The following is a 21,191-nucleotide window of genomic DNA, read 5'->3' as shown; positions in this document are numbered from 1 at the left end:
GAGCCGGGGGCGGCCGCCCGGGGGCGCCGAGCCGGGCCGGAGGCGGCGGCGCCGCGACATGGCCGCTTGGGGGGGTGCGGGGGCACGGAGCGGGCCGGGGGGCGCCGCGGCAGGGTGCGGTGCTCCGCACGCCGCCCCGACAGCCCGGGGAGGGCACCGCCGCCCCGTCCCGCGGCCAGGAGGGTGAAAGTGCCCGGCAGGAGGAGCGGATGTGGCCGGGACCCGCTGAGGCGCGGTGGCCGCGTGCTCGGGGCGGCCCTGCCCGCCGCTGGGCCGGGTACGGATCCAGGATGCGCGCTGAGGGCGCCGTGTCGGGCTGCCGCCTCAGCACCTGGCTCCTCACACACGGGCTCAGCCGCTTAACTTGGCGTTTCGGGTTCCTCTGAGCTTCTGCTCACCTTCCTTCTGAAGCCGCTGCAGAGGGTGGCTTCCCCTCGCGAGGCAGCAGGCTGCCGCACGTGTAGGTGTGCTCTGACCGGATCGCTCCTGCGGTAAGTTTGTTGTTTTAGGCAGCTAACAGTGGCAAAGTTTGGACCTCGGAAAAACGGTATGGTTTTGGTAAGGTCTCTCAAGGCTGCTGGGGCCTGTTTTGGGAATAGGGCTGGAGCTGAGAAGTCTGGTTCTTTTTCCGATACGGAAGTACTTCAGCAGTTTAACTGTGCAATTTCAGTAACTTGATGATATTAAACTAGTTATGGATTTTTTCAAAGTACCATGGGCTAAAATCTCCATTCTGCAGTTATAAATGCTGGTGAAACTCCAGCTCATTTAAAATCAAAGGCAAGGTTCTGTTTTCAGTGAGGCAAGGGGCCGAGAAAATCTGAAAAAGTAGAAACCACTGACTGGTGATCTAGTCACAGTCCCTGTGCCTGTGACTTCTCAAATGGGCTGTCGTCATGGCGGATTCTTTTGTTGATTCAGTTTTTGCTAAAATGTCCAGTCTGCAGCCCCCATTTTCTACTTACTTACTTGTCTTCAAATACAGACAAAGATAAGAACTGTTAGGCACATTCTGTCATTACCCCGAAGATTTTTTTTAGGTAGATGTTTTGGACTCTGTACAAGTTTGTTCTTTCACTCTATCCAGTGCTGAAAAATGATACGTCCCAAGGAGATCAGCTATTGACCACCCTTACTCATTTAGAAGTGTATCTCCCAGCTGTTCTGAGAGGCAGAGTAGCGAGCTTGTGGAAACACTGCTGTTACTGTAGAGGTTCTTTGATCCGGAAGGAATGAACAGATTTTTTTTTTTTAATCTTTACTGAACAGCTAAAAGTGAAAATAATTTGTATTCAAAATAATGCTATGCATACAGTAACAGAAAAAGTATAAAAGAGAAATAGTTTTATGGTGTAATGCTGAACGTGTACGTCGGAATATCAAGGCTTGGTGCTGGCCATGTGACCTACTCAAAACACACAAACTCTTTGCAGATCATTAGTTTAATTTGTGGAAAAGGTAATTTTCCTAATACCTACCTCATGCTGTAGCATATTCTGCCACTGTAAGTGTGCTTCTAGGTTATATTTGATCCCACAAAAAAAAAGCATTGTGGGACTTGCACACAGAGCGGTTAATTTGGGCAAAGTTGTAACAAATGGCTGGACTTGGACAAGTGATACAAGGGAGACTGTAACTGCCCACGAACATGCTTAAGTGCATGAATTCACTTAAGTGAAAAAGTCAGGAGGAAGCCATGAGCAGCTGGTGAACTCTGCTCGGGGTAGTCTTCCAGTGAAGCTGCCTTTGAAGACTTATCTCATGCTGCTGCCACCAAAACTCACATTCACTTTCCAGTATTTTGCCCACAGACACGTTTGTCCAGAAAGATGTTGCCTTCTGTGGTATGCCTGAAAGAAGTCCTTGCAAAAACACAAAATCCTGAGCTGCTCTTCTCAATTTTGTGTGGCTATAGTGGAGAAGAGGAAGGACAGCATGTTCTCCACAGAGACTGTAAGTTAATTCCTTGCTCTGAGAGTAGGCAGCAGCAAGCTCCCTTTCCCTACAACCATAGGTAGTGCTTATGGCACCGTTTAGAAATATGCTGTTGTCGACACCTGTTTGGAAGCCTCTGGTTGTAATTCATAATTTCAAGTAAAGATAAGGTCTCTCCAGAGCTTCCAATTTAGATGCAGTTATACAGGGCACTGATGGCTATTCCGAGCAGTGCAGGTTGTGTTTGGGTGGTTTGGACATTGCTTTGCAAGTACAGATACAGAGTGTGTATATAAACAAACAACCTGCTGAGGAAGAGAACCTGTATAGTTACTTTAAACCTTGTTGCCCCTATACCTGTTCCACATTCATCCTTCATCTCTGTTTCTCAGGGTATGGTTGAAATGAAGATGAGAAAGCAGAGGCAGATTGTACATCCTATGCTACAAAGCATGGAGAGGCTCATCCTATTCACAACTGACAGGTATTGCTGACAAACTCACTCAGATGATATTCATAGGCAGATGTGCCTCATAGCACAAGCAACATGTAGACAAGAAAAACTTCAGCTGCCGACAGTTACTGATTTCCTCGTTGTTTCTTTTTCAGAGGATAAACTAGGAAAATAGCTGACTGTGAGTTTACCTAAAATTAACAGAATTGTCTTTTCAGACAGAGGGTTCAGAAGGTATTTTGGAAGAGGGAGAGAAAAAGGCCTGAAGTCTGAAAATGTGCTGGTAACATTTGGCTGCAGAGGTGAAGGTAAGAGTCTTTTAGAAACACACATGGCACTATTTCAGGGAAAAAGGAGCAGCAAGTCCTGCATTGAAAAGTTGGCTTTTTGTTGTGATAAAATTCATTTAAGCTGTTAATTGCTGGAAGCTGTACCTACACTGTAGAAGGGTAACAGCTCTTAAAGGAGAAGCCTGTTGTAGAAGTCAGCCAAGCATTGCCTGTACTACTTGTTTTGATTTGGCACTAGTTTATAATTCAACTAGCAGTTTTGCTCAACTCATATTAAGTGAGCTATATTTTAATGCTGAGAAGGATGGATTCCATTGCTCTTATTCACGTTGAGTTGTAGTCAGTGGAACTAATTGTTGAATAAGGTATGCTCAGCGTGAGAGTGGGTGTTGGAATCCAGCCCAGATGGAAATATCTTTTAAATTACTGATGTATTCAAGAGCAGCCATCCCCAACAGACAAATCCAGCATGTTCCTAGCAGTGATTCCTCCCCAACCACCCCTCCCCCTGAAAAGCTAAATCATTATTAACAGAGAGGTTGAGAAAGCATCAGCATTGTAATCGTCTATCCTGTGTTACAACACTACCAGAAATGAAGTGGGCTAATGCAGTTTTACAGAAACGGGTACTTAACTGCAGCTGTGCATCAAAGTCAAGAGTTTTCTGACCATGTTTCATTGTGCAGTGTTCTTACCTTAATACAGTCTTCTAGCATTCATGTCATTCTGTGGTCTACTGTTTTCGTCTTTGAAGTCACCTGTGCAACTTCCTCCACAGCAGGTAAGTACTGGTACTGTGTTGTGTTTGTTTGCAAAAATCTCTTAGAGAAGAGATTTCTGTGTTGTAAAATAAGGAATACAATGTAGATGCTACATGCCATTTTTTAATATTCAACTGAATTTATTTTTCAAACATGATAGGTATATCATTTACACTATTACGTAGAAGTATAAGAATCTTTCAACAAAGCAAAACCCAAATGCATAAAAAAGTGGTATATAAAAAAAAGCAACATAGCTGATCTAGCCAGTTCCTCTTCCTGTAGCCAGCCCGTGTTGAGAAAGAGAGGCACTCTTGTAGGACGTGAGTGGAAGGAACTTAGTGATACAATATGCTGATGATCACAGAGTCTAACTCCTGACTCCCCACAGGGCAACCTAAGAGTTAAACCATGTATCTAAAAGTGCTGTCCAAATCTTTTTGAACATTAGATGTGAATCCCTGATTTACCTCATCTGCTTTCTGAGGATGAGAAAAGGCACGTAAGTGAGTGTAGTGAAAAACAGCACATAGTCATGTTCCCACTGTTGAGGAAATGTTTGCATCCTTCATCTTGGAGAAGCATACAACCAGCAGGGCTGTAAATAACTGAATTGGACTACTTATTTAAGCTGCTACTATGATAGAAGACAAAACTTGTTTTAAAAAAAGTCTTTTAACAAGTTCATTACATTATGTTAGTACACTAAAATATCTAGTAATATAAAAAATATTTAGCTTTTCTCTCAAATAGAAATTACTTTGTACTAAAGTTTGTTTTGAGTAAGAGTTGTATATACTGTTTAAAAATAATTTGCACAAACTAACCCCATTAATCATTTAAGACAGAAGAGGCCTAAAAGCTTTGGGTTTCCAGGAAGAATAGCATAGATAAAAATACAATTAATGCTGACAACCTAGGTTAACTAGCAACCTAGCTATCATTTAAGCAAAACAATGGTATGGGCTGGATTTTGAGCTGTGGCTCAAAAGATGAGGGAAAGGGTATAAAACAATAGAGTGATACAGCATCATGTCTCCTAGGTTCTTGTCTCTAGGCCACCTTCTGTACAGGTCTGCCTTTAGGAGTTGCCCCATAGCTGCAACAGCCGCAGCATTAAACTACCTCCCTCCCCTGCTTCACTTTTGCTCCTGTCCCGTCATTATTACACTGTGGCAGCGTGGCAGTGCAGTGGATGGTTGCATATATTGGCCCTATGTTATTCCTGTGCTGGAAAAAATCTTTCTGGGATCGCTTCAAACCCTCTGAAGCTCCTGTACCCTGCTGGAGAGGTGGGCAGGGGCCGCACTGCTGACCAGACTCCAACTCTATGCCTGTCCTGAACTCCTTCTGCAACCGGTCCATAAAGTAATCCCCAAGACTATTTCTGCCATCTTGGGAACAATCAAGCCTGCGAGCATTGGTCAGGAGGTCTCCCATCAGCTTGATCTTCCGGATTTTGGGCCCAATAAATTGCTTCTTGATAGTGCTTGCGCTATGAGGGTCTGCATTTTCAATGCTTATGGCATAAAGTTCTTCAAAATACCGAGTCATAGTTTTCCACTGTACCATTGCTAGTTCCAGCGCTTTCACCAGACCAACTGTGTAGTCATAGTTTGGTTTCTAGAAACAAAGACAGAATTAATTTACACAGATGAACAGCTCATCTTACCATATTGTGTTGTTTTCCTGCAATTTACCTGGCCCTCTAAATATAACATGTTAGAATTTTGCAACAACTCCTCCTAGTTTGGAGCAGCTGTTATTTCTTGCTCAGTTGGATGGCTGTAAACACACATAAGTGGCAGAACCCAAACACTTTTTCAAGAAACAGGGATTTAGAAAGCAGCAATGCCTTTTTTTCCCCCTACAGCTTACCAAATGCCATGATAGTCCAAAGGGAGCATTCTTTGTTAACTACTAAGAGAATACAAACTTGTTGGAGGAATGTCCACCCCTTTAACAATTTTGTTGTTGTTTGTTTGGGTTTTTTACTGGTAACTTTGAGTTACTCCTTTGTACCTGTGAAACCTGAGTCAGACAGATCTCTAGTTTGAAGTCTGTCTTGAACTATAGCAGATCTGCCTTGTAGGCTTCTATCTGGTTTCAGTGTGAATGCAGACAAGTTGGCTGTTTTAGCACTGGAACAGTTTGAGGAGCCTCACGTTATCCATCACAGCACACTGGAAACAGCAGTCTCCAGCTGAGTGTAACGAAGAGGGGACCATTGTTTATATTCTTTTTGGCTAGAAGAGCAACCACACAGTTAGGACTGCATGTCTGACAGCTTCCAGGTGTTGTAATCAAGAACAAAAGCAAGTGCACTAATATGACAGGGAAATTGTATCTGGAAATCTAACAGGATGAATGCAGGGATCTGAAGTACCAACGCTATAATGCAAGAAATTAGAATAATTACAGCTCATTGCAAATGCTTGAGAACTTCTTGTTTGCTACATACCTGGATGGTTTTAGCACAGTAATGGCCTCCTCTTACTTGCTGATACTCCATCAAAGCCTCTGCAGCTTTTCTCTCTTCCAGAGCTTGATGGCAGAAGAACTTGGAAACATTTGGTAGAGCCACGTGTGATTGATCAAAATATTCACCCTAAGAAAACAAAAAAAACAAACAGTGTAAGGATTTGCTAGAGATGGGATTTACCTGCAGCAGAACGTGACTATCAGAATCCAGGAGATGCTTCCAAAAGAACTTGTTCTACCAGCACAATCACTTTGAAGGTCTTCATCCACATTTCTGCAATAAAGTAAGTCTTACTGTCTGTAACAGAAAATCTTTACTTCTATTAGAACTCCTTCTTTAATTCTAGATGCATAGCCATAAGTACTGGTGCGCTCTCTCAATTAGCTGAGATCCTCAGTATATTTTCCTAAGTTTTGTTTGTTTTACTTCTTAAAGCATAGTCTCCGCACAGGGAACATACAATTTCTCTCTTCAGGCCAGCATTACAGTGAAAAGAAAGCTTTCAAAGCTATGAAAAAGTTGAGGCAAATGCAAAAAGAGAACAAGCATAACTTTGCATCCATTTATCACCTTCATTATGGTGAATGCTATTCCCACATTAAGAATACTGCTACTGAACTATGCTTTGTACACGTACAGTACAATACTATACCGTAATATAATTGAGTGTTGTATATAGCTCATGCCAAGAATACTTCAGAAGTATTAAGACTGTAAACCCACCACAGGACTTGTTCTGTTCCATATGGGAAATTAATGGCTTTAATCATTGCAATATTTGACTACACTATTAGAGCCCTCAGCTCTTCTGTTAGAAGAACTTTATCTGTGACATTGCTGTCCTATAAACAGAATGTACTGGAGAGAGGTAGCAGTGGAAAGCCACCAGCTTACAGAGGTTTCAACACTAGCTCTGCTCCACTTTTATGTTGAAGACAGAGGCAACAGCTGGAAATACGCAAGAAAGGAATTGAGGGAGCTACAGTATCTTGATCTGCTCATTCCCTAAACACGCAGATGCGACACAGCACAGCTTTTTCCTCTTGGACATAGTCTGGGTGGGAGTACTGCATATCAAGCTGTTGGCTTGTAGACTGCCTACGAGGGGTGAAGGACAAGTGTGTGCGTTTCCTAAGTTTTTCTGCTTCCTATTGTCTTGCCCGCTTTGATCTGTTGCCCTGCATAGTTAATGAAATAGTTGTGTTTCATCTGTTGCTTATCTGTTTACAAAAAAATGCAGAAAAGTTATATGCACAATACAACAAGTTGGTGTTTTATTTTAATTAGCATCTAGGATACCCCCACACCTGTGACACATGTTCACGTGTGTCACAATGTACCATTCTAGAGCAAGTACACACTGGAATGTTTTATTAAGAACATCGTTGTAATATTTGCATAATCCTTTTCCTGCAGCCATTCATTCATTCATGTTTCTGTTTACAGAAGAGTTGAAACCCCATGTTTTGTAACAAGTTCTTCAGTGCAAGTGTGCTGCAGGACTTCAAAAAGAGCCATAGTTACCACACCTACTTAACTGTTAAGGTAAATCTTTTATGTAAATCATTAAATGTTTTTAAAATATTCACATTTTTAGGTTTATCTACTGTCTATTTCTAATTAGGCTTCTTCCATCCCTTCCAGCTCTCAATCGCTAGTATTACTTTAATCCATATGCTTAACAAGTTGTTGTTTCGCTGTATACTTAATTTTTGTTGGTTTAATACTTGACACCAAGCTTCATTAAAGCTCTTGGGGGTATATGGAACGTGGTGCTTCTCAGTGGGTGCCTGGCATCCGGAGGCATGGCATTGATCATCTCTTTTTTATTGTAATGGCTTCATTAAAATACTTGCTGCCTTAGTATTTGATATGTGGCCAGACACAATTTTGACATGCCTGCTACGTGATATCAGAGGTATCTTTTCAAAAGCCACGTCCAATGTTCCACCCCATTGAGCAAAAAATTTGAGCGCGCGCTGCCGTTGACGAGAAGCCGCCTCACAGACTGCGATTTCAGGTTAACCGCGCGTGCCTTGTACGTGCGAAGTTTGGGGGAAGACGCGACTCAGTCCTTACACCCTGACGCTGTCGGCACTCCCCGTCCCTCTCCTCACAGAGGCAGCTTCCCGTGCGCGTTACCCACAGGGCTCTGACCCGCCGCCGCACCTCCCAGACCCGGGGCAAGGCGGTGCCGAGCGGCCCGGGGGCGCTGCCAGGCTCCCGGCCGGCACCGCTCCGCGGCTCCCCCCGCCTCGAAGCTCTCCCGGCCTCCTCCTGCCCCCCGCCGCCGCCTTACCAGCGCCTGCAGGCTGTAGGCGAGCTCCAGCAGGGCTCCGGTGACCCCGCAGAGGCCTTCCTCCACGGCGACCGGGAAGCTCTGCCTCACGCGTCCGCTGGGCAGCGGGCGGTGCGCCTGGCAGGCGGGCAGCGCCACGCGGGGCCGCTTGGAGCGCGGCTCAGCCATGGCGGGCGCCGCCATGGGGCAGCGGGGCCGCCCCGCCGCGCCGCCTCATATAGCGGCGGGCACCTGGGGCGCACCTTGCCGCGCCGCCCGGCCACCCCCGCCCTTCCCCGCCGGGGGAGGAGGGAGCGGCCGCCGCCATTTCGTGCGTGCCCGCGGGCGGGCGCCAACGCCCCGCCCCGGTGCCCGTCCCGTCAGCCCCGGAGCCTCTTCCCGCAGGTCGCCGTGGCTGGCCCCGCTCGGAGCCCTCCTGGCGGGGTGGCGGCCCGGCGGTGCTCGTGGCAGTGCCCGGCTGCAGGTGGATTCTGCCGCTGGTCAGCTTCAGCGCCCCGCGAGTGGTTGCGTCAGACTGGTCTGAGATACTCCAGTCCCAGGCCTTAGTTTAAGTAACTTGAAAATGCGGGCGTCTGACTCTTTCAGCCACTTCATTGTGTGGACGGAGCGCTGCATGTCAGTGCTTGAGCTTTTGCCTTTAACAGGTAAAAGCCGTTGCAGTGGAAACATTTCTTAAGGCTACATGTGAAGCATGGGCCTGATCTGAAAACTGGCTCCAATTCCCTTAATCTCCATACGCCCTTCAAATTTGATATTTCTCTGTTCAGTGACTTTCTGCTGAGTAAGTGTAATGCTGCATGCTGCTCTGTGGAATATTTTTCTAGCGGGTGACTGCTGCCCCAGAGAGTCATTCGCAAGGGCTCCAAGGGCAGTGCCATCAGCCCACTGCACGCTCTAATTGTCATCGGACCTGACTGCCTCGAGCAGAGCACACGGTGGAGAGCAGTCCGGTACTGGCATGAGAGCCGCTCATCAGAAACTTACGTGCTTCTAGTTCGGTGCCTCTGTCTTTTATGCTGTTCGACCCTCTTTGTTTGATGTGACTTCCCATTATTTGTGCTTCTGATTCTTCGTGCTGTAGCCAAGTTAAATCAGAAGTTTCGGCAGAACTGTGTGAAGTTGCCATTAAAAGTAAATTAAAAAAAAAAAACATTTACGGTTAAATTGCATGTGAGTGCAGCTTGCCCGTAGTGTTTCAACCCAAAAGTGAGTACCTGAATTCACAAGTTAAGATATATTCACAGGTTATTTCAACGCTGTGTGACCTAGTTCTGAAGTCAATAAGGGTCCTGCTCTTAGTTGTGGCACTAGGGACTTCTGCTGGGATGATGCACGTCAGACTCTTTATTTTTCAGCTCCCTGCATGCCAGCTGTATTTGTTTTAGCCAGTAAAGCAGTTGCATGTGTTTTACGATTCTAGGATAATTCTTTGAAGGCCTAAGAAGAATAAAAAGAGCAAGTGTGGTATCTCTGTGCGTATGCAGTATTGGCTTCCTAATATAAAACAACATCCAGTGACCTCCTTTCTGTGGGCAATCCAAGGAATTTCAAGTGTGAAAACAAAATAGAAAGCAAGTTAACTTGCGTCCCTGTGGAGAAGCTCATAGTATGTTTTGTTAGATGGGCCTGTATGCTCATGGTGGTAATTTCAGAGCATATTAGTGCATGCATGCTCATATCTGTATTAGTGGACTTGCGATCACATGCTGACTTTCGGAAGTCAGTATTTTATGTTATCCCGTGTTGACGATGGAGAACTAAGATGCAAAGACGTTTCTTAAGGCTACATATGAAGCATGGGCTCAGTCTGAAAACTTACTCCTAATTTCCTTGATCTCCATCCATTCAGTAACTGCTTGTTTTATGAGAACACCACTGAATTTACTTTGCTTTGTGCCTCATAAGATTAAAGGAAATACATGTCATTGGTACTGCAGTTAAATTTGTTACGGAAAATTTCCATTACAAATTAATCTAGGGATTCTTGCTACACGGGATGAGGTGGTCTCACATGCTGGTCATACCTGGACTGAGGAAATTACCATCTGTTCCAAAGACTTGTGATCTCAATCTTGATTTTTAAATAATGCTGTATCCTGGGAGGATGAGTGCTTTGTTCAGTTCCCTAGGTGGTAACAACATCTCAGCATGGCATGGAGTAAGCACAGCTGCCTGGTATCAGGTAGGGGGCTTTTAAGATAGTTGAGCTGGTTTTCATCTGCCCTAAACTGAAGAGAAAGTTTTAGGTATCTTTCCCAAACCGTATGCTTTAGAAAAGCTACTACCCACTTGGGGTAACAATGTCTGTATATGACTTTCATACAAGTGAATTTGGGTTAGTTCTTTATTCCTGCTATATCCTGAAGGATGAAGGTGCCTTACAGATTTCCTGAATGAACAGCCCTTCTTGGAGTGACAGAGGTTGGGGGAAAGCATGAGGAGGTAGTTCGGTGCAAGCCATTGCAAGCAGGGGCTCTGTAAATAGTATTGGTGACGGGATTGGCCCTTCTTATTCCCATAATCCAGGATTATTTAAATGCATAATGTCAGGCACGTGCCTTGATGAAAGGTGTCTTGATTTATGTTTATGATTTGGGGTGATTTTGATACAACACATTTGAAAGAGTGTTGAAAGCAGTATGCCAGAGTGGGAAGCCGAGCAACCACAGCATGGTATACAGAAAAGCAGCTCTCTTACAACATGCCCCCCTTTTAAGTCTTTGGCAGAGTGTCACAAAGAGGACAGAGTTACCGTCATAGGGCTTCAGCAGACATCGGAAGATATCTTTTCTGTTAAGACTACTAGCAAACATTTAATTGAATCTGGCCATTTTCTACCTTGATTGTCTGTCCTTTAAAGCTGCAGTTTGTAATCTGGAGTTTGCATTTTCTGTCGTTTAACCACAGGTAGCAAGAACTGTGGCTGTGTTGCTTCTGTCCAGCCACCATCTGTTAGCTTCTTCCTAGCTGTGGCAGATTTTTCATGTGCCTCGCAAATACTGTATCTAACGCTGCCAAACGTTTTTCTTATGTGATCATTCAGAGGCCATCAATAGCTATGATGAAAATTGAGGGCTAAGTGAGAAGAAAGCAGTAAACAAATGTATGATATGTATTCCTGTAAATTAGCTGTCTTCGTTCGTGATTTTGTTTCGTAATTAAGTGAAACCTAAGCTCTCTGGCAGGAAATGGAGAAGGATTCATACAAGCACCCGTGAATTCGCAATCGCTTGTATTGGACTTGAAGTCATTTTGCCCCTTTATCCATATGCTTTGCTATTCTCAACAGGTGCTTCATTTCACTGTTTTGTCTGATCCCGCTCTGTTTCATTTCCCTTTTTCCATGGAAGAAAAGCCAGCAAGACTTCTGAGTTGTTTCTGTGCCTTTTTGTACTGTATGACTCATAGAGTTAAAAAAGCAGCCTGAAATTTGGGAGGTTACTACTTAAGCGAGCACAGAAAAACAACTTTTTAAAAATGGTCTTACAGTAAAAGCAGTCATCAGCAAAACATGAGATGGCCCTGTGGTGACAGTGGCACTGTGACCAAGCTGCGAGGTGAACATTCTGGGATAGATTTTTTTGTCTTTGTGTCACTGAGCAAATGTAAAGAGTTCAGGAAGGTCCACTTAGTTTTAGTGCTGTGAAATCAGCATGCTATAGCTGTATAAGAGAAGCTTTTCAGAAGCTGAACTTAACAGCCTAGTTCTGCCAAAGTGAGTGTCTTGTTCTTGTTGGTATCAAACAGAGCAGACAGGAGCCTGGTATTTGGGCTCTTATGTGCTAAACATTACTTTGTTACAATGCAGCGCAATATCTACACACACACACACACACACACTATATATATATATATATATATAAAATACATATATACATATGTATGTATGTATTTCATTTCCTAAAACAAGGTACCACAGTGAAATCCCGTACACAAAATATTTTGATTAATTCTGATTTTGGAAGTCATTTTTGAACTATATTCTTCTTCCTTCTGCAATGAGGTTCTTTCTTAAAGAACTTTCCAAATGTTGAATAATATAAACCACTGTGTTATGGAGACAAATCTTTGAAACTTTACCAGTTGAAATCTGTCCTTTACTTCAAACAGAATATGCCCACAGCCCATTAGCACATCTATGCTGTGTGTAAAGCAGACACAGGAGACAAGCTCAGAGGAGTTTTTGAAATGCAAGCAAAGCTTATCTTCAACCTTGTGTCACATGTTCATAAGGGCTTCCTAACTCATGCTATTTCCTTCTCTGCAGCGTTTGAATTAGGCTGTCTGTAGTTAACAATGACTTTTCCCGTGGGACCCTTCTGGAGGAAGAGAGTTTGCTTCAGGTGGTGTGGTGAGGAGACGAGGCAGCCTCAGCTCATCCTTGGCAGAATGCTGCGGCGGCCCAGGGCCCGGTGCTGGTGGGGCTGATGCTGAGAGCTGCGGTGAGAATTCAGTGGCCAGGGTGCATCCTGCTTGCCCAGCACCTGCCCTCGCCCTCCTGCCCCCCCCAGGCACATCTCCCCTTCTCCTCTCTCCTTCCAGCTGCTGTCACAAGCACAGGCCAAAGCTCAGGCCAACTCGTCCTCTCCCTTTGCTCCTGCCTTGCCTCTCATGTGGCCCCCAGGGGCAGCTCCATGCCAACAGCAGGTATGTCATGTTGTGGGGGTGAGTGAGTTCTTCCAGCCAGGCCTAAAAGATGTAACCGCATCTACTGTCACAGGCAGACTCTTGGCTGTGACTGTTGCGCTGCTACAACCTTTTTCATGTTTGACACCTTCGTCCATCTCATTGCATCTCAAATCGAGCTGCATGTGGCTCTGTTGGAGTGTCTGTGACTGCGTACATGTGCACGGGCTTCCAGTGAAACAGCACAGCAGCCGCTACTAACTCGTGTCTAGGAGCTGTATAGCTGTTTTGTCCAAAAACATCACTCTTTCCAAAATAACGTTAACTTTTGACGATTCACCTGCTCTGGGTTGCTCTCCCCTACTCTCTCCTCCTTATACTTACAAACTTGTTAGTATGCCGAGTCGTCTTTTCACCTCATCTGTGCCTCTGAAGAGCTGCCAGCTCCCAGGAAGCCAGCGGTTCGGCTGGAGCAGCGGGTCTGTGAGTAGAGCTGGAGCACTGGGAGCTGCCTGTGCCCCCACCTGTGTGCCTGGTGGCCACAGAGGGCTGGCAGCCAGGCTGAGCAGCAGACGGAGCAGCGTGCTTCAGCTGGTCAGCAGCATGGCACTTGGCCCTTCAATCTCTATTTCTTCTCTCACAAATACACTCAAACTCTAAGTGGACTATTAATTTCCGTTGGTACTGGCAGATACTATCCATCTCGTTTCTTGAAGAGGAGATCTTACTCTCAGGAGTAAGATTAAATTGGCAGGGTTTGTTTGTCTCGGATTTTTGCAATTGTTATTTCAAACTATATTGAAAAAAGCACAGGCCAGCAAACATAAGGCTCATTGATGCGATCTGTCCGTGGCACACCGTATGTCCAGTCACTTACTGCAGGTTGAGTCCGCTGGGTCTCAGCACTGGAACAAATTTAAGGGCCTGATTCTGAGGAATTTCTGAAAACGTGTGGTGCACCCCAGGCAGTGCGTTACATAAGGGAGTTGTGCAATCCCAAACTACCTAAAGTCTTTCATAATTTGTATCCCTTGCCTTCCTGTTCTACTTTCTTTTCCACATCTGTGGATAAGAATCTGTACTTATTTTCGGACAAATGAGAAAATGAGACTTGACGTGTTGGAAAAGGCAGTGCCCCTTTTTAGGTACAGCTTGTGCCATCTGAAATCAGTGGTTGCAGGTAATGCCTTCCAGGCAGTGTAAACTTCGGTAGGTGCGCTCCACACTCAGTGGCCCTTGAAAGAACATCAGATCTCTTCGAGTTGAGGAGGAGCAGATGCACTCTGTACATATTGAGAATATTTGGGCTCTAGTAATATTTGCCTGTAGTAAAACTACATCTTCTGATGAAGGTCCAGAGCCTTTTATTGTCCTGCTACTGTGTTTTACTGATAATCAATGTTCTTTAGTGTCCTTGCTAGTACCAAGAGTTCCTGCTTCTGAAATACAGATACTCCAGGGGCATAAATGGTTTGACTGATGACACTTGCTTCTTGCTTGAGAGAAAGAAGAAATTGAAGCCACGGATGTGGTGAGAGGTTTGCAAAACGTTTGCAGGTGAAGGGGACGTTATTCCAAATGTTTTAGCTTTTGCATTCGTCAAAAAAAATATGAATGAGCCGTTTTCACAGTCTTTGTTTGAAAAAGATCCCTCTCAAAGTTTAAGTGAAGCTGAGCAAATTTAATGTGAACATTCATCAGGTAAATGCTTAAAATTTTGTATTAGTACGGTTTTAATGGGGGTGAATTGGACAAACCAGAAGTGAATAATTTCACTCAAACAGCACAGACCTTAAAGACTATGGTAAACTCCTGTGAAGTAATTCTTCTTCTAGTTCCAGTCACAGAATGACCCTTTACTACTGCTTTCTGCTCAAAACACCTTTTATAGGCCATCTGTATATTATCCTTTATCACATAGGTGTTTTGGTTCTGAAGGGTTTCCCTTTCCTATCGTTTTCCACCTAATTTTAATGGCTTTAAATCTATTATAAAGTTCTTATGATGGCAGGTGTTAGACTGTAGTCTGTTTGTGGCAGTATGTCCCAGGCAAAGTCTTCTGTGCCAGCTTGCAAGGATCAGACAAATCATTTTTGATTTCATTGTCTGTGTGCAGAAGATCTCCAGATTTGGGCATTCGCCTGATTTCACTGGAATCATGGCACTTAAGGCAGCCAGCAACATTAACTGACGGTCCTGGGAAGTTACTTTTTCTGGTCTTCAGGACACCGTGGTGTTACCCAGAGTGGTTCAGTGAAGTCTTTACTTTTTGATTATTAGACCACTGGCTCCAGGTACTATCATTTTTATAATTTAGAAATCACTTTGCTGAGTATTTGCAAATTTCACAGAACTGCTTGTTCTCTGGTTGAAATCCTGCATACCAAGCGTCTGCCTGAGGCAAAGGCAAAAAAGTTAGCTTTGATACTCCAAAAACTGGTTGAATAAATCCTGTGCAGCTGGTCTGTGTGAAATGTGCCCAGTGACAGCAAGCCGCAGAGAGGATTCGGAGGTTTAGGAAAAGCTCTGTGCCTGTCAGAGCTAGGAGTGTTTTATTGCTCGTACTCTGAAGGGCAGTAACATATAGGTACCCATACTGCTCGGTACTAAGTGTGCAAAGTGGTAATCCCTATGTACGCGGTTCCCTCAGGCGTAGATGTGGACAAAACAGACGCATAACTGGGTAGCTTTGCCTTTTTCATATGTTTATACATGCTTTGATGTTTCCCAACTTTGGAACTGTGGTTAAAGCCTCAGAGGGAATCCGTGAGCCTGCAGCAGCTGAGAACAAGTTTCTAGCACTGGGCGTTCCTGTGCCGTTCTGTGAATGTCTCTTGCTGGTGAGGAAATGGTATTGCCGAGCCTGTACAGCAGTGTTTGTCAAGGGAAATTCACTGACTCTTACGGAGATGCGAAAGCCAGCACAGTGTAGTTTACACTTGTGTGTACTCCTGGATGAGATGTCAATAGCTGTTAAGGATGGGTGATGTTTTTTTCCGCCTGTGCTGTTCTGGCCACCAGCTCTGCTCTTTCAGCTGTCTCTGCTTTGCTTCTTTCTGTGGTATAACCCAGCTGAGATATAGTCCCAAGGGGAAAGTGACTTAAACCAATCTAAATCTCAGAAAGGCACCAATGGAAAGATGCACAAGGAAATAAATCCTAGAATACAAAGTTAGGAAAATTGTGACCAGTTCACATGAGCAGCTTGTAGCAAGATTGTGTTTTCCTCTAATAGAGCATCATCAGGAATTTGGAAAGTCTGCTTTCACTCAGGTTTTGTAAGCAGAGTGCTCTTGGCAATGTGTTCAGATGCCACCTTTGTGAATCCAGTTCTGCACTTGGGCTCTAGAGAGCTTCCAGGTTCTCTGCAAACAGGCACCAGAGTCATTGCAAGGAGTAAGACCGGATTTGTTGAACTGTTTTTTGGAGCTCAGAATGACAGGACTCGGGAGAAAAAAAAACAAAAAAAAACAAACTGTGGGAGTGTGGCCATGGGGGTCGACAAGCCCCATGGTTGGTGATAACATCGGACTCTTAAGGATGAGACCATCAGGAATGTAAAGAGTTTAGAGGGAACCAAGAAGGGTGATTCAGGAGACGCCTTGCTGTCTCGGACTGCTTGTTCTCCAGCCGTTAAGGCGTGGAAGTTGCTGGGTGTTTGCTGCTGCCGGGCAAAGTTGTGGACCAAAGAATAGTGAGTGGGAAAGGACTGCTGTGGGGCGAATGGTATAAGAAGGGAGCCTGTCCTCGATACAGGGAGGCAACAAGGAGAATGAAGTTATGTCCTCAATATGAGAGATGAAGTTAGGCCCTCAGTAAGAGAGATGAAGTTATGTCATCAATAAAGAAGTCGCAGTTACCGATCCTAAAAGAACCCTGCTGTCCGTGTGGTCAGTACGCCACAAAAACAAACGTACAGGCTTTCATTAATCCAAACATTTATCAGTAAGACGCTAAGAATGACTTGGAAAAAAAAACAGATTTGTATACATTGGAACAGAAACCAGCTTCTAGCAAAATAAGATGAGAAGAAAATTTTGCTTGAAGCCATCTGAGCCAGTGGCTGCTTCTGGCAGGGTTTCTTGCACTCTTCCCAGACTATTTTGTAGTGGCCATAGATGGATAATGCACTGGGCTATGTGGACCACTGGCCAGAGCAAGTACGTGTCAATTCTTACGATGCCTGGGCTGACAGACTTCTCTTAAGGGAATCTAATGGCTTTGGTTTCATGTGTTTCAGAACAGGATCATCCTTGTTCCTGTTAAAGCATGCTCGTGATCTGGACTCTGGGACCCAAGCAGGACTGAGGGACACATCTGGTAAGGCAATGGTAAGACCATGTTACGTGTGTAGAGAAGGGTGTTGAAGTTTGCCCTATGTAGCTTATGACTTTCAGCTGTTTGTTCTGAAGCAAGGGGCAGGAAGGTTTATTTTCCCTTTTAAAGGAAGATCAGTGCAGAGCAAAGAGAGGAGGTGAAAAATCCTGAGGAAAACCGAAAAGGGAACAGAAGCAGCACTGAGAGAGGGCCAAATCTTTTACTGGCATATATGAGCATTACTCATATAACTTCAAGAGAATACATGCTTTAACTGAGCATGTACCAGCTGAGGACCTGGCCCATAATATCCTTTATAAAGCTCTGATTCCTCCCCAAATAGTTTTTCCCTCCCTCTTCAAAGAGGCACCTGTTGTTGGTGGAGTTGGTGATGATACTGGATTAATGCACATGCGGTCAGCCTGCTTGGCCTCGGCCCTTTGGACCCAAAATGAACTCCAGCTGCTGTTGCCCGGAGCAGGTGCTTCATCCAGCCCTAGCAGCTGTTTGAACGTACACTGTCATGGCCAATAGGAGGGGGTAGGCTCTGAGCTACCCAGAGGGAGAGCTGATCAGCAGGAGGGAAGGAAAAGAGAGCGTGCTGCAGAGATCGGATTTTTATACTCAGTATTTAGCAGAAGAGAATCGTTGTAACATATCATGGTGGAACTGGGACAGAGGGGCTGGCATTCTGAGCCTACATAGCCCAGGGATGGATGTTGGTTCCCAAAATGAGGCTGAGGGACCTCTAAATACCAGCAGGGCTGTGACAAACGTTTGATCTCCATGCTGATGAACCTGTCTTGTCAGGTTCGTGGCCACGTGTGAGAAATTTGGAGGGCTGGTAGCATTTCACAGTTGTTTGGTGTTTGTAGCTGTTGGTTTAAAGCTCCAGTGAGCTGCCTGGCAGAGGTGAGATTAGGCGCAGAGCAGCGTGCAGGATGATAGTTTGCTAGGTGTGATAGCTTGGGCTTCACACACACACTGCCAAAACCAGCAGCCAGGGAAGAAGACAAAATCAGAGAAACTGGGGTTAAGAAGCAGCTGCTGGAGTGGAGGAAATGGTTCCAGGCAAATGGAGGGTGAGGAGACAACGTGGGGGCGTTCAGAGATGTGGGGGTTGGACAGCAGCAACCAGAGTTTGAGGAAGAGGCAAAGAAAGGCCACACCAAAGGTAGAGCAGCAGCAAACCAGGGCTAGAGCAAAGGGGATGGGGCAGGGATGCAGGTTTCTTGTTTCTACCCTGTGCGTGGTTTCAATCATATCCCATCAACCAGGTTTTTCATTCCATGTGTCTTTGCTGATTGCTCGACCAAGCTCAGACCAAACCCCCATAAGGAAGTGAAATGCTGGACAAGGACACTTCCCTGTGTAACCATGAAAGGATTATTCAGGCCATTTTGCATGACTGTGGCCTAAGCCTGTGGGAGTGTGGCCATGGGGGTCGACAAGCCCCATGGTTGGTGATAAAATCGAACTCTTAACGATGAGGCCATCAGGAATGTAAAGAGTTTAGAGGGAACCAAGAAGGGTGATTCAGGAGACGCCTTACTGTCTCGAGTTGCTTGTTCTCCAGCCGTTAAGGCATGGAAGTTGCTGGGTGTTTGCTGCTGCCGGGCAAAGTTGTGGACCAATGAATAGTGAGTGGGAAAGTACTGCTGTGGGGCGAAGGGTATAAGAAGGGAGCCTGTCCTCAATATGGGGAGGCAACAAGGAGAATGAAGTTATGTCCTCAATATGAGAGATGAAGTTAGGCCCTCAGTAAGAGAGAGCTGATGTTATGTCATCAATAAAGAAGTCGCAGTTACTGATCCTAAAAGAACCCTGTTTGTCCGTGTGGTCAGTACGCCACATAAGCCCAGGAGAAAAACAAGAATATTGGAGGCCTCTCCTTGTCAGGAAATGGGATTTCCGCAGGTACTCAGTCGTAAATGCTGTACATGCTTCTAAGGCTTGGCACATGGCATTGCTGAATCCTGATTCAGGATGCAAGAATGTTTCGTGGCCCCTGCCATGTAAACTGTTGTCTGCCCATGTTTGGAAATCAGCCGTCAGTGATGGCAGTAGACAAGTATGGGTGAAATGAGCAGCTTGGCTTCAGCACTAAGCAAGACTTGTTAATGTCCTAAGTGCAGATGGCCAATTCGTATTTTGAGTAATGAATACTATGCCCTTTTCTGCAGCTGATGGTAAGAAGCTGAATGGTCTTCATCCCCTTGCTACCGTCCCAGGATTTGAAAGAGTGACATAGTATTTTATCCCTTTACAAGATTAGGTAAGTTTGCTAGACGTAATGTTCATATGGAATTACACAGAAGAACTCCAGATAGCCAAACATACTGACTTAAGATCATCTGTGTGGTGGCAGGGAAATTATTTCCATTTTGGCTTACTTGCCTCTTGGATTGGTTAGGCTATCCAGCTGATTTCAGTTGTTCGTTTGGACTAAAAGCTATTCCTCCATCTGCACATGCAGTTCTTCCATCATGTATTCCTCCTATTTGTATTGTTTCCATGTTAAAATTAAGGGCCTAGAGAAGTATCACTGGAAACTCTACGTGAATGAAATACTCAAGGCTGTTAGGGAGGTAGATGCATTAGAAATAGGTGGTGTCTGTGCTCATTCTGCACTCGCAGCCCTTGGACATGTCACTGGCATGCAGGGAAAGAAATGTTGCACATGACTTAAAAGTGCTTGATGCACGTCTGTGTGAAGGAAGGCATTCTCTGATTTAGTGTCCCTTCGTTTTTACCATTTTCAGTAAATTGCAGTTCACTCTTGCTGCTGCGGCCTTATCAGCAATAGTTCCCCACTGTTTCCTTATCTGCCCAGTAGCACGGCTGGGTGCTGTGCACACCTGTACAGCTTCACTTGGGTGAAGCGGTTGATGTTGCCCTGCATTATTCCTCTGTACCTCTCTTCTTCAGCTTCCTGGCACTGTGGTGTGAATCAAGAAAACTGGAGGTGCACCTTTCTACTCCTTTTGGTGTAGCAAATTAAAATAAAACAAAACCTGGAAGCACACCAAATGCCATTCTCAAAGTGGCCCAAGATCTGTATTTAAGTATGGCAGCACATTTAATCTTGTTTTCTGGAGATCTTTATCCATCTACACGTGGATAGGATTTTTGAAGCGCCTCTCTGTCACTGATTTAAATGGAATTAGGTATGAAGGAGCTTTGCAGATTTAAGCTATTACCAAATGGTGCGTGGCACTGTCCAGTGTGAGGCACAGCAAAGTGAAGCACTTTGGATGGTGTAAGTCATAATGTATTAATTGCCGGATTAAGACTAAGGAAGTAAAGAGATTTTCAGCAGCCCTTCATGTTTTGGGGATCTGGACAAGGGAGGGTTTTACTTTGTATGAGGCCCATGTTACACTGTTTAAGAGTTCCCAATTCAAGATCAAAAATACTGTGAGTGCCCTTTTACTAAACAGCCGACAATTAGCTTGTTGTCAGTAAGAAAAACAATCATTAAGTGGTGAGTGAAAGTAGCATCAGAAGTGGACCTTGACAGAGTGGTAACATACAGTTAGACCGAGTGACATTCTTCACACCTGCTGTGGTGCATAACAGTAGCTGGCTGCCTTAACCCGTGGCACTACAAGCAGAGCATTGTGCTGTGACACAGCCTGGACAGCGATTGAATTACACACCGATTAGGTCTTGGGCTTCTCTCTGTCAGTGTGGACAATGAAGAATCAGAGAAGTGGACATGAGAGCTTTAGCAGGCCTTGTGCTCTCGAATGGAGGAGGATTAGTTGGTAAATGGTAAATTGTGTTAGGGCCAACAGTCGTAAAACTGAGCTTTGCCCTTCTGCTGCCTCAAAGGCACAGGCTTTGCAGAAGACCCCTTCTCCCCGCCTGCTTTGACTGACTGCTGTGATCTGGGGAGAGGGTGGACGTGTAGAGTCTGCTCCTCCTTTTCTCTGCCAAAGAAGGAAGGAGGTGCTGGTACATTAATATGAATTTTGTCCCTCGCTATCTTACTGTTTTTTTCTCAGAAAGGGCACAGTGTTTGATT

The 21,191-nt window shown here is 45.0% G+C and overlaps 1 protein-coding gene and 1 long non-coding RNA gene across 13 annotated transcripts in view; one reads left to right on the top strand and one right to left on the bottom strand.

The window, feature by feature from the left end:
• The window catches only part of LOC308195677, a 72,985-nt gene that overhangs the window by 510 nt on the left and 51,284 nt on the right, over nt 1-21,191 (top strand). For 2 of the 12 annotated variants that reach the window (XR_013951725.1, XR_013951726.1), the window contains exons 1-8: nt 23-1,953; nt 2,328-2,419; nt 2,608-2,697; nt 3,385-3,460; nt 5,983-6,205; nt 7,369-7,467; nt 17,088-17,178; nt 19,348-19,439. This is a non-coding gene — a long non-coding RNA (uncharacterized lncRNA). Of the gene's footprint in view, nt 1-20; nt 1,954-2,327; nt 2,420-2,607; nt 2,698-3,365; nt 3,461-5,982; nt 6,206-7,368; nt 7,468-12,488; nt 12,664-12,763; nt 12,869-17,087; nt 17,179-19,347; nt 19,440-21,191 lie in introns of those variants that run through there. The other 10 variants (XR_013951716.1, XR_013951718.1, XR_013951715.1 and 7 more) reach the window with 10 other exon arrangements.
• On the bottom strand, nt 3,560-8,583 carry LOC308195674 (ferritin light chain-like). Its single transcript, XM_080593532.1, has 3 exons — nt 8,222-8,583; nt 5,902-6,048; nt 3,560-5,063 (listed from the first exon to the last, which is right to left on the bottom strand). The coding sequence occupies exons 1-3, from the start codon at nt 8,402-8,404 to the stop codon at nt 4,557-4,559; spliced, it is 837 nt and encodes a 278-aa protein (XP_080449658.1). The 5' UTR covers nt 8,405-8,583; the 3' UTR covers nt 3,560-4,556.

The sequence above is a fragment of the Anser brachyrhynchus genome (assembly GCF_964034855.1).
Source record: "Anser brachyrhynchus genome assembly, chromosome: 5".
NCBI classification, from domain to species: Eukaryota; Metazoa; Chordata; class Aves; order Anseriformes; family Anatidae; genus Anser; species Anser brachyrhynchus.
This window is presented reverse-complemented; position numbering and strand designations above follow the sequence as displayed.